At 42.8% G+C, this 21,289-nt stretch overlaps 1 protein-coding gene across 3 annotated transcripts in view; it reads left to right on the plus strand.

Moving 5' to 3' along the window:
* Window positions 1-21,289, plus strand: part of PCNX2 (pecanex 2) — a 311,410-nt gene that overhangs the window by 222,648 nt on the left and 67,473 nt on the right. For all 3 annotated transcript variants that reach the window (XR_015156551.1, XM_086381075.1, XM_086381076.1), the window contains 2 exons: window positions 13,820-13,878; window positions 18,504-18,719. Coding sequence is in view for 2 of the 3 variants with exons in the window: in XM_086381075.1 (XP_086237201.1) it covers window positions 13,820-13,878; window positions 18,504-18,719 (275 nt within the window). In the remaining variant the exon portion in view is untranslated. The remainder of the gene's footprint in view (window positions 1-13,819; window positions 13,879-18,503; window positions 18,720-21,289) is intronic.

Genomic DNA, 21,289 nt, shown 5'->3' on the forward strand with positions numbered 1-21,289 from the left:
GCAAGAAACAGATGAGCGAGTGAAACTGTGGCCAAAAAGACAATAGAAAAACAAGGTGTGAAACCCAGAGTCCTGGAGATGGATTGTTTCTGCCTGGCCTGAGTGAGCTCTGGGACTTTGGGGTGTGCCAAGCCTGCAGGAGAGGAGAATCCTATTTCCCACTGGACTTGGTGGTGTAGAATGAAAGGTTAATGCTTCTGGCAGCCTTTTTGTCCCCATGAGGTGTGAACTGACCTGAAAACACAGCAAACAGGCAGGGTTGAGGGACGTGAAGAATGATTCCTGATGACACCATCCACTCTAGCCCCTGAGTCCAGCTGGGCTCCATTGACCTTTCAGCTATGTGAGTCAATGCGTTTCAGATTTTTCTTAAGCCGTTTCCAGTTGGGTTTCCTATCACCTGAAATCTAAACACTCATAATAAAAGCAAGTAATAGCTTTAATCAAAAGGATCTTTCCCTCACCATTTTATTTAGGGGAATGACAGCACAAAGGTAAAATCTTTAGCACTATAAGTCTGTGAGTCTAGTCTACAATTGCAGGGAAGGGTGGACTGGCAGAAAGGAGTCTGAGCCTTCTCTGCTCTCTGGCTGATACATCCTGTGTCTTATCAGAACTTCCACATCTCTGCCTTGCATTTTCTCAACCGGAATCCCACTATCTGTGTCTGAATGCTGTTACGTCTGAGACGCTAAATGATGACCTTGGCCCCATCCAGCTGTTTTGCTGACGGATGAGAAAGCTCGCACACCATGTACCCAGGAATAAGGTTTGACACTTCAGGTGTGGTGAAGAGCGATTATGCAAATGAATTCCAGAAGGATGATGCTTTTGAGGAACTCCAGAGCGTTGAATTTCTCAAATAGCACAAGTTTGAGCTTATTATTCATTGTGCTGCAGTGCATAATTTTACCCAGAGTCCTGTTCCACCCTGCTGAGCCGTTAGAAAATCTGGAAGGTGCGGAGCAGTGAAGTTGACTGGGCGCCTGCGGGAAGCCCTCCACCTGCCCACCTGCTCCCCGGCAGTCTGGTGCTGCTGACGCAATGTATCAAGGTCACCTGGGAGTCAAGGTCATCCAGCAAGGCTGTGTGTCTGAGTCTGCAGGGAGTGTCAGCCTAGCACAGCATACAGGCAGAGCCCTTCTCAGGCCTGGCAGCTTTTCCAGCTTTCAGGCATGTGTTGGAGATGGAATTGATTGATTCTAAACAAAGGAAGGCAGAAGTCCTCAGCTTTTGCCTCTCAGACCTTTTTACTGCAGGGCTCGAGTGTTGCCGGCTCAGGAGATTTATTGGGCAGATGGAGGTATTTGCACAGTTGAGGGTTCACTCCCCAATGCCAAGAACCCTGAGCCCTTTCAAAGTTCTCTGTGATCAGGCAGTTCTCTGTGATGCTACTGGCCACACTGTCCCCATCAGTGACACAGTTGGCTAAGGGATGGCCACTCTGGGTCCTGGGGGACTTTTGCATTTGGAACTCTAGGTTCAAACTCATTCCTTAACATTGCAGTCATGGGGGGCACAGGCAGAAGACTCTTTAATTTTGTAACTGTCAACTGAAAAGAAAGCACAGCCGAAAAGTTGAGGATTATGTTTTATTCCAAGGACTTGCTGAAGCCTGCAAGCCCCGGAGACAGCCTCTCAAAAGCTCTGAGGAACTGCTCAGAAGAGGTAAGGGAGGAATCAAGGTATATAGTTTTGCAACATAGACCAGGTAGTCCCAGAGCATCAAATGATTACTGTTAATTAGAGAAAATCAGACATCTCAAGGAATTTAGCACTTTCTTATGTATGGGCAGATGCAAGAGTCTGGGCTCATTGAAGTGATTCCTGTGACACTCACGTCAGCTCTCTGGAGCCAGCATCCTGTGTTCTCCCATCCTGAGTCCCCTCGGAGGGAACCACTGTTTTTTGTTGTTTACTTGCTAAGCCATGTCTAACTCTTTTGCAATTCCATGGACTGTGGCCCATCAGGTTCCTCTGTCCATGGGATTTTCCAGGCAAGAATACTGGAGTGGGTCACCATTCCCTTCTCCAGGGGATCTTCCTGACCCAGGGATCAAACCTGCATCTCCTGCATTGGCAGACAGATTGTCTACCACTGGGCCACGGAAAGCCGCAGGGTACACCATTGGGTGGCTCTAGCGCACGGCATGATGGCTGCAGCATCTTTTGTCTGCTGATATGGCAGGCAACATTTATCATTCACAATACTCTGAGCAGACGTCCAAGACTGACTTTAGTCCTTGTTTATTGAAGGCTAAGAACTGTCCCAGACTTCACATATGGTTGCTCTTTCAGAGTTTATGATTCAATTGGCTGATTAATGAAATGAATGCATTATGTGAACGTAGGAAGTCATGCTCTTTTTTTCTTGTCACTTTGAAAGCGTTCTGCCATCATCACCACTCCATAGGGTTTATAATGCTCTTTCATGTCTCAGTTACTGTGTTTGTCTGTCTGTCTGTAAACACAATTAAGTAGATGGATGCTCCCCATCAAGCTGGTTTCAATGAAAAATGACCAATAATGGAAAAATAATCCCATATGTGAGAATTAGTAAAAACGTTACCTGATAAGAATAATGGCAATTTAATGTATTATATTCTTTTTCTGTTTTGTCTTGTCTAATTAAGTTACATATTTTGGTGTTTGTGTGGTTGGAGCTTAATTTCCTAGAGACTGGGGAAGCTTTGGAGAGAGGAATACTTTGAGGTTTGAGAGAAGAGAAAGTTCTTAGTGGATTTTAAAGAACACTGTATTATTTTTGTTGTTCAGTTGCTAAGTAGTGTCCAGTTCTTTGTGATACCATGTACATAGCACACCAGGATCCTCTGTCCTCTGTTATCTCCTGGAGTTTGCTCAAATTCATGTCCTTGAGTGAGTGATGCTATCTAACTATCTCATCCTCTGCTGTCCCCTTCTCCTTTTGCTTTCAGTCTTTCCCAGCATCAGGGTCTTTTCCAATAAGTCAGCTGTTCTCATCAGGTGGCCAAAGTGTTAAAGCTTGCAAACAATACAGGAAGTATTGTTTGCATAGAGAATGAAATTTTAAAAAATCTCTAATTTTAAGAGTAGTCCACAATGAGAGAACACTAGCTTTCTCATTAAAGTTATCCAGGATAAAGCCTTCTGAGGAGGTTTTTCTTGTCATTGTCAAAGACACTGCCTGGGGGAAAAGCTGGGGAGACAGAGGACAATTGGAGGAGGTGAATGATCTCATTTCCTGTTGTCTATAATGCCTGTGCTCTTAGAGCCAGGATTCAATACAATTTTAGTATTTAGAATCAAATTTGAAAAAACATATTAGGATTAAAAATTACTGTTCTTTTTTTTCCCCATAAAAGAAATCTATACCCAGATGTACTGATGCAGTGATATAAAAACTATTTCCTATTTATCCATTGTCCCTCCTAATTCCCTTGGGTAACAGGCCTGGTACAAGGTTAAGTGATTCTTTGTTTAGTTTTGCAGTAGACAGTCAGAAGAAGGGCTCTATATTTCAGTTGCATATCAAAAGTGCTGTTTTTTTTAGTTGCCATTTTGTACACTCAGAACACTGAAGGTCCGAAGAATTATGGGAGTCTTTCTACATCTCTCAAGTAATTTAATAAATCATAAGCCAAGTTACAAACAGAAATCAGATTTATCAACTTAAATTTTCAGTCTTATTCTTAGGGTTCCCCTGCCTTATTGCTTTTGTATAATGTTTCCAGGCCAAATTATTTTTCATAAGGTACACCATCACTGCAAATGCAAGCATGAAAAATCAAGCCTGCATTGTTATTATTGTTGTTTAGTCAGTAAGTTGTGTCCGACTATTTCCAGCCCCGTGGACTGTAGCCCACCAGGCTCCTCTGTCCATGGAGTTTCCTAGGCAAGAATGCTGGAGCAGGTTGCCATTTCCTACTCCAGGGGATCTTTCCCACCAGGACTAAACCCGAGTCTCCTACATGGCAGGAGGATTGTTTACTGCTGAGCTGCCAGGGAAGCCCCACAAACCTGCATATGACACCTTTATTTATCATTTTAGTCAGTGTAACTGATTTGGCAAGGTGTCTCATGGTGATTATAGAATTAGGAGCACCATTTTAGTTAAACTTGGTTTTGTAACAGGTTTGAAGATTGAGCATGGGTCAGGTAAAACATTATATATTAGGAGTGAATGAAATAACAAAGGAAAAATGAAGTCCATCTCAGCAGAAAAAGGAGCTGGTGTGATTTTATTAAGTGCCACGTCCCTCGAGGCCAAAACAGCACCGTGTCTGAACAGGCTTCATGTTTGGAGAGCGTGTCTTCTGGGTTTGCTATCTCCCTTGAGACGTGTGGCCGTGAACACAGGAGGGTCTGGAGGTAATTTGTCAGGGCTGTGCATGTCACTGCAAAATCCTGCAATCTCATTGCCAACAGTTGGCATTTCTTTTTTCTGTGTGCTCACCTTGATTCAAATTCTGTACATACCAGTGGTCACTAATAAAAAAATGAATGTGTCTTCATCCCCAGGAGAAATATCATTCAGAACTCTAAATAAAACACTGTCAAATTGGGCCTCTTTTTACCAGGAGGCTATTGTACCCAGAAGTCAAAACCTTAAGTCAGTCATGTTACTCTTGTGGAAACAAAACCAGCAGCACCCTGATCATTTAATACTTAGGAATCCCTTGTAATCTCTTGCATCTCCATCTATTCAGTTCCCCATTTAGACCCAGCCACATGCAACTAGAAATTTTTATTACTGTTTTGATTAGTTGCATTTGCAGAAACACTTTCATCCCCTAAATATTTATGACTTACTAGTGAATAAATAGTTGGACTTCATATCCCGTAGTTGAAATGTTGGAGAGTCTTGGATTTTTCTGACTGAAACGAGAGAAGTGATCCTAATTTGCAATGCAAGCAAGTTAAGGTGAGAGATGAGAATCACACATGAATGCATTATAGTCACATATAGAATTCAGGCCTGCTACTAGCTATTGAGTTTTTTTTTTTTTTTATGTATCAGTTCAGTAGCTCAGTCATGTCTGACTCTCCATGACTCCATGAATTGCGGCAGGCCAGGCTTCCCTGTCCATCACCAACTCCCGGAACTCACTCAAACTCATGTGCATCGAGTCGGTGATGCCATCCAGCCATCTCATCCTCTGTCGTCCCCTTCTCTGCCTGCCCCCAATCCCTCCCAGTATCAGAGTCAACTCTTCGCATGACATGGCCAAAGTATTGGAGTTTCAGCTTTAGCATCAGTCTTTCCAATGAACACCTAAGACTGATCTCCTTCAGAATGGACTGGTTGGATCTCCTTGCAGTCCAAGGCACTCTCTCAAGAGTCTTCTCCAACACCACAGTTCAAAAGCATCAATTCTTCGGTGTTCAGCTTTCTTCACAGTCCAACTCTCACATCCATACATGACTACTGGAAAAACCATAGCCTTGACTACACGGACATTTGTTGGCAAAGTAATGTCTCTGCTTTTGAATATGCTATCTAGGTTGGTCATAACTTTCCTTCTTAGGAGTAAGCGTCTTTTAATTTCATGGCTGCAATCACCATCTGCAGTGATTTTGGAGCCCCCAAAAATAAAGTCTGACACTGTTTCCACTGTTTCCCCATCTATTTGCCATGAAGTGATGGGACCAGATGCCATGATCTTAGTTTTCTGAATGTTGAGCTTTAAGCCAACTTTTTCACTCTCCTCTTTCACTTTCATCAGCAGGCTCTTTAGTTCTTCTTCACTTTCTGCCATAAGGGTGGTGTCATCTGCATATCTGAGGTTATTGATATTTCTCCCAGCAATCTTGATTCTAGCGTGTGCTTCATCCAGCCCAGCATTTCTCATGATGTACTCTGCATATAAGTTAAATAAGCAGGGTGACAATATACAGCCTTGACATACTCCTTTTCCTATTTGGAACCAGTCTGTTGTTCCATGTCCAGTTCTAACTGTTGCTTCCTGACCTGCACATAGGTTTCTCAAGAGGCAGGTCAGGTGGTCTGGTATTCCCATCTCTTTCAGAATTTTCCACAGTTTATTGTGATCCACACAGTCAAAGGCTTTGGCATAGTCAATAAAGCAGAAATAGATGTTTTTCTGGAACTCTCTTGCTTTTTCCATGATCCAGTATCACTTTTTTAAAAAAAGGTTTTCATTTTGTATTGCAATATAACCAATTAACAATATTGTGATAGTTTCAGGTGAAGAGCAAAGGACTCAGCTACATGTATACATGTGTATGGAGATTTTTTAAACTTTTTTTTAAAGCTAAAGTATAAATTTACATGGGGTTGAAAGAAATATTAAAAAGAGATCTCCCCATATACCTTTTATTCAATTTACATGTGTTAACATCTTGCACCGCTATCACTGGGATATTGATATTGGTCCAGTTGAGATATTGACCATGTCCACCCACACAGAGATCTCTGCTGCTGCCTTTTTATATTCAAAACACACTCTTCGGTTCTGCAGCTCACCGTTTCTTAACTCCTGTAATCATTGATCTGTTCTCTAATTTTGTTATTTCAAGAATTTTATATGAATGGAATCCTACTACAATTAACTTCATGGGATTGGCTGTTTTCACTCAACCATAGTTCACTGAAGATTCATGCAGATCATGGCATGTCAATAACTGTAATTGCTAAGCAGTATCTCATAGTATGGGCTTCCCTGGTGGCTCAGACAGTAAAGAATTTGCCTGCAATGCAGGACACCTGGGTTTGATCCCTGGGTTAGGAAGAACCCCTGGCGGATGGCATGGCAACCCTCTCCAGTATTCTTGTCTGGAGAATCCCCATAGACAAAGGAGCCTGGCGAGCTACAGTCCATGGGGTCTCAAAGAGTCAGACATGACTGAGCGACTAAGTACAGCACAGCACATCTCATAGTAGGGAAACAACAGTCTGCTTAGCAACTGTCATTAAGGGAAGTCATTAAGGGAAACCTTCTTTTGGTCCAACTCACATCTGTATATGACTAGTGTACATGACTATAGCTTTGACTATACAGACCTTTGTTGGCAAAATGATATCTCTGCTTTTTAATACACTTTTTAGGTTTGTCATAGCTTTTCTTCCAAGGAGCAATAGTGAAGGGCAGGGAAGCCTGGCTTGCTGCAGTTCATGGGGTTGCAAAGAGTTGGACACAACTTAGTGACTGAACAGCAGAGGGGCATCTGGGTTGCTTCCAGATTTTGGCTTTTATGAATAAAGCTGCTAGGGGCATTGGTCTGTGGGGTTTTGGGTGAACATAAGTCTTCACTTCTCTGGCATAATTGGCCAGGAATATAATTGCTAGCTCATATGGTAGTTATGCTCATATGGTTCATATGCTTGCTAGACAGTGTATTAAAAAGCAGAGACATCACTTTGCCAACCTGAGTCTGTAAACTCAAATTTCCAGTTTTTCCAGTAGTCATGTACCAATGTGAGAGTTGGACCTTAATTAAAGAAGGCTGAGGGCCAAAGAATTGATCTTTTTGAATTATGATGCTAGAAAAGACTCTTGAGTCTCTTGGATTGCAAAGAGATGAAACCAGTCAATCCTAAAGGAAATCAACCATGAATTTTCATTGGAAGGACTGATGCTGAAGCTGAAGGTCTGATACTTTGGCCACCTGATGCAAAGAGCCAACTCATTGGAAAAGACCCTGATGCTGGGAAAGATTGAAGGCAAAAGGAGAAGAGGGTGGCAGAAGATGAGATGGTTAGATAGCATCACTGACTTAATGGACATGAGTTTGAGCAAACTCTGGGAGATAGTGAAGGATCGAGGAATCTGGCATGCTGCAGTCCACAGGGTCGCAGAGTTGGAAACGACTTGGTGACTGCACAACAGAATGGTAATTTTTTAGAAAAGAAACTGCCGTACATTTTTTCAGAGAAGTGATACCGTTTACATCCCCACCAGCAATGTGTAAGAGATCTAGTTTATGCATATCCTTGGCAGTGTGTGGATATTTTCACTATTTCTTACTTTGGTCATTCTTCTGGGTGTATATAATGATTCCTCCTTGTGGTTTTAACCTATGGTTCTCTTATGAATTACGATATTGAACATCTTTTTCTGAGTTTATTTGTTGTCAATATTCCTCGTCACAGAAATGTTTGTTCATGTCTCTGTTCGTTTTCTTTTGCATTCTTTGTGGGGGTTTTGTTTGTTTTGGTTTCTTTGTTTTGTTTTTTACTGTTGAGTTTTGAGAGTTGTTTATTTATTCTAAACACTTGTACTTTGTTAGATATGAGGTTTAAAGATATTTTCCCACAGTCTGTACCTGGTTTTTTTGACCTTTGGGCAGAGTATTTTGCAAAGCAAAAGTTTTTCAAAAAACACTTTCGACATGTGCACATGGACACGATAGACCATGTGTTGGGCCATAAAACAAACCTCAGTAAATTTAAAAGGATTGAAATTATATAACGTATGTTCTCCAGCTACAATGGAATGAAATTAGAAATTAACAGCAAGAGGAAATCTAGAAAATTCCCAAAGATGTATAAAATAAAGTTACCTTAAACAACCTATGAGTCAGAAAAGAAATCACAAGAGAAAATTTAAAAGTATTTTGTAGTGAATGAAAAGGAGAGCACAGTCTGTGAAAACGTGTGGTATTGTCAACTTTAAAAAAGCGCAACAGGAACGTTGCAAGTTAAGTCGTATTTGGGGCAAAATGAGGGCTGCAGCCCAGGAGACAGCACCTTAAACACCTCTGAGAACTGTTCCAAATATCATATATGGACGCATATATGTGAAATCTAGAAAGATGGTGCTGATGAACCTGTTTGTGGGACAGCAGTGAAGATGCAGGTATAGAGAAGAGACTTGTGGACACGGTGGGAGAAGGAGAGGGTGGGGTGAATTCAGAGAGTAACACTGAAACATGTACATTACCATATGTAAAGTAGATCGTGGGAATTCGCTGTATGACGCCGGGAGCTTAAACCAGTGCTCTCTGACAACCTAGAGGGGTTGCGGGGGGAGAAGGAAGTTCAAGAGGGAGGGGCATATGTACACTTATGGCTGGTTCATGGTGATGTGTGGCAGAGACCAACATAATATTGTAAAGCAATTATCTTCCAATTAAAATACTTTTTTTAATGTAGTGGAGAAGGACAGTATATATGTGATTTTGGTGAAGGAAGTGTACATACAATCAAGCACATGTTTCTTCAGAAGGTTTCTTCTAGTCATGAGAAACAGTCATCCCATGAAGGATTGCAATGCTTTTCTAGATATGAGGAGATCAAGACTTGGGCTCATAAAATCAGCTCCTAAAAATATCTAACTCTCTAAAGACCTGCCCTGCCAGTTCTATTCCCCCAGATCACAGAGTGCCTCACCTCTGCTCTCCACCTGGAAGGCCTCTCAGAGGGTGTGGAAGGCCAGCAGCTGTAGCCGCACACGAGGCAATCCTAGTGGGGCTAGACGTGCTTAGTGGCTCGGTCGTGTTCGACTCTTTGCAACCCCGTGGACTGTAGCCCACCAGGCAAGTGCCCACAGTAAGTGCCAATTTGTAGTTGACAGGATGTAGCAAAAGCAGTGCTCAGAGAGAAATTCATACTGTCAATGCCTAAATTACAAAAAATAAGAAAAATCTCAAATCAATAAGCTAGTCTTCCGTGTTAAGAAACTAGAAAAAAGGAGCCAACTAAACCAAAGTAAGCAGACAGAACAAAATAATAAAAATTAAAATGATGAGAAATGAAATAGAGGATAGGAAAACAATAGAAAGAATAGATTAAACCAAAATTTGATTCTTTGAAAAGATTGACAAAATTGACAAACATTTACCAAGAATGACCAAGAAAAAAGAGACTCAAATTACTAAAATCACAGTTAAAAGTTGAGAACATTTTTACCAACATTACATAATTGAAAGAGAATTCTACAAACTACTGTGTATCAACAAATGAGATAAGCTAGCCAAACCAGAAGAATTCATAGAAATACACACACTACCAAAATTGGCTGAAAAAGAAATAGATAATCTGAGTAAACCCATAACAATTAAAGGGAATTAATAGGTAATCAAAAACTCGCAACAAAGAAAAGCCCAGAATCGGTTAGCTTGACTCTCAAATTCTCTAAAATGATTAGAGAAGAATTACCATCAGTTATTCTTAAATCTCCCCAAAAAAGAGTGGAGGAAGGCATAGTTCTTAAATCATTCTGTGGGGCCAGTATTACCCTGATACCAAAGCCAGACAAATTCATCTCAAGAAAAGACAACCTTAGACCAATATCCCGTATGAATATAAACACAAAAACCGTTAAAAAATACTAACCCAAATGAAACTTGTGCATATATTCAACTTAAAATGTGACAGTGTCCTTCTGTTTAGTGTCTGACTGCCTTCTCATTGTCCAGATTTCTCCAATGCTGTCCTGCCCCATGAAGAGAACTACAGTCCATCCATCCTGGTTTCTCCATACGAGCAGATGCCCATCAAAGTTCTTACTCCAGCCAGTCACACTTCCTCATGAAAAATGGGAACTACTTCTCCCATAAATAGTCTATGTGAGCTGTCAAACCGGAACTTGAAACAGTGTAATCAAGTTTCTATTAAATTACTTAAGCTCCTCAGGTGAAGCCACATGAGACAAGGTGCTGGATTTAGATGAGGAGGTAGAAAGGCAAAGCTTGAAGGGAGGGAATGAGCTTTGCTGTTGGCATTCCATATTAACATAAGGGAGAGATGCTTCAGAGTGAGTCACCTTCTCTGGGAAGACCTATATCATATTACTGGACTCTTGGCTTGTGGCCCTTGGAACACTGTGACAAGCAGTGAGCCTTAATTTTGCCAGGCAGATGCTAAGAGCATACACACCTAACCACTCCGGCATTTGGAACTCCTAAATCACTGCAGATGGTGACTGCAGCCATGAAATTAAAAGACACTTACTCCTTGGAAGAAAAGTTATGACCAACCTAGATAGCATATTCAAAAGCAGAGACATTACTTTCCAACAAAGGTCTGTCTAGTCAAGGTTATGGTTTTTCCAATGGTCATGTATGGATGTGAGAGTTGGACTGTGAAGAAAGCTGAGCACTGAAGAATTGATGCTTTTGAACTGTGGTGTTGGAGAAGACTCTTGAGAGTCCCTTGGACTGCAAGGAGATCCAACCAGTCCATTCTGAAGGAGATCGGCCCTGGGATTTCTTTGGAAGGAATGATGCTAAAGCTGAAACTCCAATACTTTGGCCACCTCATGCGAAGAGCTGACTCATTGGAAAAGACTCTGATGCTGGGAGGGATTGCGGGCAGGAGGAGAAGGGGACGACGGAGAATGAGATGGCTGGATGGCATCACTGACTCGATGGACGTGAGTCTGAGTGAACTCTGGGAGTTGGTGCTGGACAGGGAGGTCTGGCGTGCTGCGATTCATGGGGTCGCAAAGAGACACAACTGAGCGACTGAACGGAACTGAACTGAGATTGGGGAGTGAGTTGGAAGTCCCCACCAGGTGGCGCTAGTGGTAAAGAATCCGCTAGCTAGTGCGGGAGACACAAGAGATGTAGGTTTGATCCCTGGGTTGGGAAGATCCCCTGGGGTAGGAAATAGCAACACATTCCAGTATTCTTGCCTAGAAAATCTCATGGACAGAGGAGCCTGGCAGGCTACAGTCCATGGGGCCGCAGAGAGTCGGACATGACTGAGCAACTGACCATACCACACACTGAGCAACAGAACAGAATGTTCCTGCAATAGGACCGTGAAAGCAGAAATCCAATTACTGAGCTAATTAGCACCTTTGAGTGGTAAGCACCAAATTTACAGGAGGAAAGCACTGGAGAAAACCTTGAATACCCAGTAAGGCTGACACTTGCCCTTCTTAGAGAGTCTGCTGGCGAGCCAGAGGCCCTCAGGGCACACAGGCAGCGTGGATTAGTTACTGCTGATCAGAATTGAGCCCTCTGCGTCCAAAGCCTTTTGCAGATAGCTTTTCATTTAACATAGTTTTAGAAGGTGTTTTAATTCCCTGAAGAGTTTGGTAAATGACTTTCTTTTGGCTCAATCTCACTTTAAAAATTGTTTATTCTGCTGCTGAAAATTCCATTTGTCCTAGGTCTTAAGGTGAAATTAAAATTCCATTCAGGGACTCACCATGCCGACATGGGATTACGGCCTTCATTAGAAAGAATTTTGTTGTTCGCTTTATTTTCTGCCACCTGGGCTCTTTTGTTTTCAAAACCGATCTGAAGGTATTTGCAAGGAAAAGGAAGCAGTAATAGAACACCGTGACCGTTTCGAGCTGTAACAGAGTATCCCTTCTGTACAACTCAGCTGGAGCTCTAGTCTACAAAACTCCAACAGGATCCTGCCTAGATAGTTCTCATATATCTGAAACATAGATATGGTAAAGATGAGCTGCTCATTATGTTCAAACTTGTATGGAACCCCCCATTCAGTGGTCTATTTCTAGTGAAAGCCCTTTATGGCATAGGTTTAGCCTTATGAAATTTTTGTAGGAAGAGGGATACTTTCCAGGGCCTTTCCAGCCAGTGGGCTCTTGTCTAACACTCAGAAATGAATTGTCTAAGGAGACACATGTGCTGACAAAGCAAGAGATTTCAGTGGGAAGGGGGGCACCAGGTGGGAACCCAGGAGGACTGCTCTGCCAAGTGGCTCACAGTCTCAGGTTTTATGGTAATGGGTTAGTTTCCAGGTTTTCTCTGGCCAGTTGTTCTGACTCAGGGTCCTTCCTAAGCCAAGATGGATGTTAGCAAGGAGGATTCCGGGAGGTTGGTAGGACAATTTGACCTTTCCTGAATTCTTCTGATTGGTGATGTCTTGTTAGTTCCGCATTCCTTACTAGGATCTCCTCTTGTAAGATACCTCATGCCAAGTAGTTACTATTGTGTTTGGCCAGAATGGGGCAGTTTCAGTCAGTGGTTCCCCTAACAAAATTGCCATTTTTTTAGACCATAAACTGTTACATATCATTAGCTTCATGTGGTTGGTGTCATTTCAAAGAATGACAAGACCCCCACTCAGTGTCTGAAATAAGTCAAGGCTGGTCCAACATCGTCTCTCCAAGCAGGACAGACCGTTGCACGTATAAAGGGTTTGGGGGACATCTGAAGTTCAAGGGCAGATGAGTTTCAGATTCAGAAATGGGGTGATACCATCTGCAGGGCAGTCACCTGGGGAACCTGTTATGGATTGGTCACCCTCAGAAGTCTGCACTGAGCCTGTCCCTTGCTGGCTGACTTTCAGAAGCAAGCAGCCACTGTCAACTGGCTGCTTTACCAAAGCTATAAGTTGAGGTGAGTTGTCATAACTGAAAAGGTTTAAAACTGGTTCTGGTGGCAACTGGTTACTGTGGCTATAGACAGTCCACCTTTTCCTAAGCTGCAAAGAGCTGTTTTTCATTCTTATGGTTCAACCTAAGACAAGTCTGTAAGAATGCACCCAACGCTTGAAAGCAAGTAGTGGAGACCCAGACTACTTATCAAGACTGTTCTGGAATCAGTTTGAAAAGCAAGATACTATGTATGCAGTGCTCTCAAATACTGTCAGTGGGTGGTAGTCCATTAACAATTTCAATGCTTGCTTTTATTGTGTAGACTGGATGCTCAGAATTGATAAAAGATGAAGGTCTATCTCCTGTACCTAAGTGCTAAACATCTCTTCCCTCTCTATGTCTTCTGTACTTTTCCCGCCCTCTGACCCCTCTCTTCCTTCAGCCTTGTCAATGCAGAACCATAACTCTAATATGTGAGCTCCATCTCTCCTGGATTCCCACTCACATAGCTGATTCTGTGAGCCAGCTGTCATTTGCAGGGATCTAATCACTGCCTCTTACTCTTTTGTGGCTCTTTCTAGTACAAGGCGTGTGGATAATTCCAACACAAGACTGGTGGTCCAAATTGAAAAAGATTCAGGTAAGAGGATATCTTCCTTCTCTTTCTTTCTTTTTTTAATATTTTATTTTATTTATTTTTTGGCCATGCAGCATGTGGGATCTTAGTTCCCCAAGCAAGGATTGAACCCATCCCCCATGTGTTGGAAGCATGTAGTCTTAACCACTGGAGCCCTCCTGCCCGGGAAAGTCCCCTGTCTCTCGTTTAAGCTATTTATGTGTTGTGTAGATGGATTCCTTCAATCCAAAAAAGAAGAATTAAGTACTCACTTTTTTAAATCACTGTGGAGACAGTGCATGTCTTGGTAAATATGCTGATGGTAAAAATAAAACTGTGCAAATAGAACTGATCAAGTATCCTGATTTGGTTTAGAAATGGATTCCTCCATGATTTAGAACTGATTAGATCTCTTTTCAATATTGAATGACTGTTGATTACAACATTTTAGTTTGTACATGCTAAACATCAAATACAGACAGTAAACCTTGGTATTGGTATTCTGGCAAAAAAAATCAGCATTATGATGTCCTTAAAGGCAAGCCATTCCAGGATCCAGGGTCTGGATATCTTCAGAGTCTTTGTACAACATTAATCTATGGAAAGATTTATCTGCCATAGTAACAGGAAGTTACTTTTTTCTTCGTGTAATCTATTTCATTTTGAAGCATTCGACCTTTTTTCCCCTCATATCAGTATGCAAATTTAAACCACTCTCTATTTTTAATCCACCTCACTGTCTCCTCTGTGCCAAAAATATTGTCTAGGAAGAATTGTATCCTGCTTATTAGCTATATTTGAATTGCATATACATGATTAATTTGAAATCATAATTTAAAACTTGAAAATATCTGGAGAGGCTGGTTTATTTTTTGTTAAACTTTGTATCAGCCCAATTTGAAGGGGGTGTGGTTGGAGTATAAATATCTCTAATGTGAAGCCATGGGATTCTAATTTTGCCGGGCCATTGACATTAGGCATTTAGACAGTTTCATAAGTACATTGTGCTTTTAGTTGTTCATAATTTTGTCTCATTTTCATCTAATTATACAGATGTGTGGTCAGTGTGTTCTAAGATCTCAGCTTTTCATGGTTTAAATTGTTTTATTTGTACATCAAACAGTTTGAACAGTTAAGCAAAAGTTAATTCTGTTGTTAAGGCTTTTTCTTTAAAAGTACCAGAGACTCGGAGTAATCTCCAATTAGCATCTCTGGATGCATGCTGCTTCATCAGAGAAAATGAATATCACTGCAGGTCAGGCAGGCTTAATCTGCATAGAAAATTAAGCATACTGATACCTTATTAGAGGACATGACACAACTCAGTCCATAAAGCAGTTTGTTTCTTTCCATTAATCATAAATAGGTTATAAATGCACCTATTTCAGTTTGGCTTTTAACTGTCGTGAATGCCTAGCCCTGATATCCATAGTTTGATAGTGTTATCTTGTAGATTTCTTAGCCGTGGATCAGTGCTCTTTCTTACGTGGGTGTGCTCGGGGCCAGTCGGCACCTTCCTGCACCCTCAATGATGCTCCAGTTCCTGAGGGTACAGAGCAGGAAAGCTCCATTCAGATCTTCACAGATCTTTATCGCCAACCTTTCTGAATCTCTGTCTCCACTCCAGAAGCTGGCCTAGAAGGGGTCCTTGAGCTTTGCTTTGGGCCTCTTCTCTTTGGGGCAACTCTATGCTTCTCTGACTTTCTGGAGGCAGAGTTTACTCCCCAGAGAAAAGATACTCCTAAAGTCAAAACACTGGTACAACTTCCCTTCCAGCCCCTCCCAGTACTTCTTCCACTCCCAGGACCACAGGCCAGGCCACTTCCCAGTTTACCCAGCCTTCTCAAAAAAGATTCTGTCTTCATCATGAGAGATCTGACAGAGGGAATAAAAGGAGTCAGCCCAGCCAGTACGCGAAATGCATCAAGAACCCCCAGTTTCATGCCCCTGAAACACGCTGGCCCTTTATTGGGAAGCAGGGTGTTCCCTCACTCCATCTCCTTTGCTGCATCCTTCCTTTTTTCTTCCCTTGATGTACTCATCCATTCGATCTGAATGGCTAAGTTTGAACAAACAAGCAACGGTCCTGGCAAGGGTGCAGAACAACTAGAATTCTCAGTCCCTGCGACTGGGGTGCAGAATGGTTCAGCCTTTTTGGAGAACGGTAGGGCCACTCTTAGGGTTTGACTCAGGAGAAATGACAACATGTTCTTATGAACTTCTGCTCATGAATATCGTGAGTGGATTTACTCATATTCACCAGTACTGAAAACAACCCAGAGGTCCTTCAGCTACTGAATGGTTAAGCAAGCTGTAGTAACTACATACAAACGAAACAAAACAAATGACTGCTATATACCGCAGTGTGGATGCGACACAGTGCCGCATTCCAAGTGGTGGCCATGTGACTGTAAGCATTGTTCTAAGATTCATAGAACTGGACACTAAAAAGGGCAAATTTTGCTCTCTGTAAATTATGCCTCAATAAATCTGAGTTTTATATATATATATAACTTAAAATGAGTCAATGGCATTGATACATAATAATTTATATACTTGTATATAATATATAAAATGTATACTAGCAATAATTATTTATATTGTAGACTACAGTTATATATGTATACATGCATATATATGTACTTTTTACACAATACATACTATCAATAATTATTTATATTATAAAATATATATATATATGTATATATATAAAACTTCCCTATAGTTCGGATGGTAAAGAATCTGCCTGCAATGCAGGAAACATGGGTTCAATCCCTGGGTCAGGAAGATCCCCTAAAGAAGGAAATGAAAACCCACTCCAGTATTCTTGCCTGGAGAATTCCACGGGCAGAGGAGCCTGGTGGGCTACAGTCCATAGGGTCACAAAGAGTCATACATGACTAAGTGACTTAACACACACACACACACACACACACACACAACTATACACACACTATTTATTGTCTGTAAATTATTTCTCAGTGAAACCCTGGAGTTACTTAATGGATTAATGGATTATGTTCTCAAAAGCAAAATTTCTCTTAACAAAGCTGTATCATCTATGCTGTCATCTATTATTCAACAGATAGTCATTACTGCATATTAAGAATCTGCCAGTAGTGAGATACAAAAATAAACAAATTCAGTCTTCCTTCACCACCGTAGGGTGCATTGGAGAAATCAGATGTTAATCAAATAACCATACATACACAAAAAAACCAAAGTCAAATTCCAACTGTTTCAAGTGCTTTCAAGCAGAGGGTCATAGTCCTGATGCCCTATAACATGGCCTGGCAAAGGGGTCAAGGAAGGCTTCCCTGAAGTGGCTGTGGAACAGAGGTCTAAAGATTGCTGCTGCTGCTACTGCTGCTAAGTCGCTTCAGTCGTGTCCAACTCTGTGCGACCCCATAGACAGCAACCCAACCAGGCTTCCCTGTCCCTGGGATTCTCAAGGCAAGAACACTGGAGTGGGTTGCCATTTCCTTCTCCAATGCATGAAAGTGAAGAGTGAAAGTGAAGTCGCTCAGTCATGTCCGACTCTTAGCAACCCCATGGACTGTAGCCCACCAGGCTCCTCCATCCATGGGATTTTCCAGGCAAGAGTACTGGAGTGGGGTGCCATTGCCTTCTCCGGATCTAAAGATTAGTAGAGGTAATAAGACAGAGAAGAATGAAGGGAAACCAGGCAGAAAGATTAGTCTCTGCAAAGGCCCAGGGTGGGAAGGGGCAGGTGAGTCACTCAACTGGGAGAAGTTCTGTGTTGCTAAGTGTGGAGACTGAGGAAGAGATGAGTGAGAGGTGAGGATGGACACTGAAGTGGGGAGCAGAGCACACACCGCCCCTGGTGTGACCATACACCTGGGGTTTGATCAGGCTGGTGTCCTAGCTTATTCCTGGAGGATGACTTATGGCACCCTATTACAGGTGATGTTATGAAGTCTTGTCTCTACCTTAAGAGCCCTAACAAACCACTTTAAGAAATGGGCTGGAGGGTCCTGGGTGACACGTTCTTCTTTCATCTGAAAGGTCATTCTGGCTGGGGGGTAGAGAATCGATGAGCAAGCACGTCCTAGTGAAGACCCATAGGTCAGTCACATGACCCTTGTGGTCCTCTACCTGAGAGACCGTGTAACTTGGGATAAAGCAAGGGTAATGGGAATGGAAAAAAGTAGGAAGATGCAAAAAAAATGCTTGAAGAATGTGAAATGGAGAGCCTTAGCTGGGAAGGAGTGGGAAGAAAGATGCCTAGGTTGTGGCCAACTGGACAGCTGAGAGCAGGTTGGGGGCGGGACTGGGGGGGCAGGGCCTGACTTGAACACACTGGATGGAGGAGAAACATTGGAAACATACAAGAAATGTTAAGTAGACGAGGAAGTAGACAGGTCTAGAGTCCAGGCAAGAGATCTCTGTTGGAGATAGGAATTTGTCAGGTGTCTCATTTAGACAGGAATCCAGTTCATTTATGTAGATGACATTGACCAGAAAGAGCATAGAGGGAAGAAATAGGAGGGTCTCACAAAACCCACCACAACGGGCGAAAGGTCTGAGGAGTCTGATTCACCCCTAATCAGATGACAACTGCCTGTCTCCCAGGTAGAGCACATTGGAGCAGGACTCACTGGGCATATTACTTCTTGTCCTGTCTTCAGGGAGCGATGGCAACAACCTCAATTCCATCTTTTATGAGCACTTGACAAGGGCGCTCCAGGAGTCCCTCTGTGGAGACCTCATCCTTGGCCGGTGGGGCAACTACAGCTCTGGCGATTGCTTTATTTTGGCTTCGGATTACCTCAATGCTTTCGTTCACCTGATTGAAATCGGCAATGGCCTTGTCACCTTTCAACTTAGAGGACTGGAATTCCGAGGTAAGAATCTCTTTATTGTGGAAGTTGTTGGAAGTTGGTCATTTGAGTGAATTATCATGCAGAGCTTTCCTAAGAAGTCATCCTTAAAAAGGAAGAGTGGGATGCCTGTCCTAGAGAATGAGTTAGGGAGCTTGCTACAACCACATCTCATCATGTATTTGGATATAAAGAAAGTCCAGTCATCTGAATTAGTAATCAGGTTAAATGTACAGTCTGGTGTAAACCTTAGGAGTAGCAAGTCAGAACTTTGGTTTTATTTGGGGAAAAACTCAGAAGCATTAAATAAATGTGGACCATGCATGGGGGCTCCATGTGGAGTCAGCTAGACCTAAAATGGAACCTGCTTCCTTGGGTTACAAATGCCATAGTCTGTTGCGGGTGAGTCATTTAGTATCTCTGAGTTTTGTTAAAAATTGTAAAATGATAATAAGAAGAATGACTGCCTCATACAGTTGTGTGATTTAACTGAGATCACGTATATGCAGGCACTGCTGTTGTTTAGGTGCTAAGTTGTGTCTGACTCCTTTGCAGCCCTATGGACTGTAGCCCACCAGGCTTTTCTGTCCATGGAATATCTCAGGAAAGAATACTGGAGTGGGTTGACATTTCGTTTTCCAGGGGATCTTCCCAATCCAGGGACCAAACCCATGTCTCCTTCATTGGCAGGTGGATTCTTTACTAGTGAGCCACCTGGGAAGCCCACTTGCAGGCACTACATGAGTGCTCACTGCTCTGTGGTTACTGAGTCTGCCTGTATCTTTGAAGAGTGATCCTGGTTTTTCCATGAATCAGACGCTGCAGTTGTATGGTGATCACTCAGGGATCAGCATCATGGATATTCCTGTGGCCCTGTCTCCCAGGTTCTTTGTGTAGTCTTTCATTCACACATGATTTTCTCTACCTCAACACCCTGTCTGTGTCAGGCCACATTCTGATGCTGAGGATGCAATGGCACGTGACCTTGAGTCTTACCCTCATGACGTGGCAAATAAACAAGCAAACAAAAGAGCAAACCAATCACAGCTTAAGGAACAGTACAGAGGAGGTAAATAAAGTTCTATGACCACAATCAGTGCAGAAGGTGAGGAGGTTTGTCAGGGAAGGGTCCTGAGAAGGAGAACAGGGAGAAGAATGTTCCAGGCCAGGAATTGGGAAGCACTGAATGTCTGAGTCTGGAGCAACCCAGGAGGAATGCCATGACCAGAGAGGCAGGGTTGGGGGGGGGTCATGGGGTTTCTCCCAGACAGGGGGAGGTGCTGCATTTTATTCTGTGCACCGTTAGGAGCCATGGAATGTTCTGAAAATGGGAATGACTGACCTAGAGCTTGTTCTGGTTGCTGTGTGGAAGATGTACTGGAGGGGATGAAAGGAGAAAAGAGGGAACCACCTAGGAGTGTCCTGTAGTCACCCCAGCAAGAGAGGACGGCAGAGGCAGAGATGTGCTGGGAGGCTCAGAGGTGGAGGACAGGCCTGCATGTTGGGGTGAGGGAAGGTGGGGTGCTCAGTATGCTTCCTGATTTCTAGGTCGAGAGCCTGATGGACATTGGTGCATTTACTGAAACTGAGAAGCTTGGATAAGGAGTGGCACATTGGTTTTGAGGATGCAATCAAGAGCCCCATTTTAAATATTTTTTTTTAAATGCCCTGGATTCATCCAAGTGAATGTATCACATACTAGTTGGACATATGTGACTAATATTCATTTTTGTTGTTGTTTAGTCACTAAGTTGTGTCTGACTCTTTTGTGACCCCATGAACTGTAGCTTGCCAGCCTCCTCTGTCCATGGAATTTTCCAGGAAACAGTACTGGAGTCAGTTGCCATTTCCTTCTCCAGGGGATCTTCCCGACCCAGAGACTGAACTCAGGTCTCCTGCATTGCAGGCAGATTCTTTACTGCTGAGCCACCTGGGAAGCTCTTAATGCTCTTTTGGGAGATATTTATTCAGCACTGATTATATGTCAAGCAGTAAGTTAGGTGCTCTGAGTAGAAAAGTAAAGGCCCTGCCTTGTGGAGCTTGAAGCCTCCCTTAGAAGACAGGCACATGATAAGTAATTACTGCCCAGAGAGGTGGCTGTTACAGCAGCACAGTGCGCAGGGTGCCTGGGGGCCAGAGAAAGGGCGCTGGAATCAGAAAGGGCGCTGGGGTCTGGTCAGCTCAGCAGAGGAGGGGCTGCAGTTAGAACGGAGAAGAGGGAACAACTGGTGTGATTACAAGGATGCACCAAGTAGCTAGATGTGGTTTCCAGGTGCTCTGGGAGGACGGGGTCACCGACAATGCTAGACAGGTAAACAGCCCGGTCATGCCTTCTAGAACCTCACAGTGACCAAAGGACGTGTTTCCACCAAGAACTAATGGCCGTCACTTCATATTTTAAAACCTATAACCCAAGGAGAATTCTTGCACGTCCTTACAAATTCCAGGAATCTAATTTAGGGAGCTTATTTGGGAAAAGGTTATTGGGCCAAGGGAGGGATGATCAGACTCTAAAGAATAGAGAAGCAACATTTCCCTGATATTTTTCTCAAATACCAGAAAATGCCACAGTAGGTGGTAGAAATTAAGTGTCT

The sequence above is a fragment of the Bos grunniens genome, chromosome 28 (genome assembly GCF_055505025.1).
Source record: "Bos grunniens cultivar Pamir isolate PY7600 chromosome 28, Bosgru_T2T1.0, whole genome shotgun sequence".
Taxonomy (NCBI): domain Eukaryota; kingdom Metazoa; phylum Chordata; class Mammalia; order Artiodactyla; family Bovidae; genus Bos; species Bos grunniens.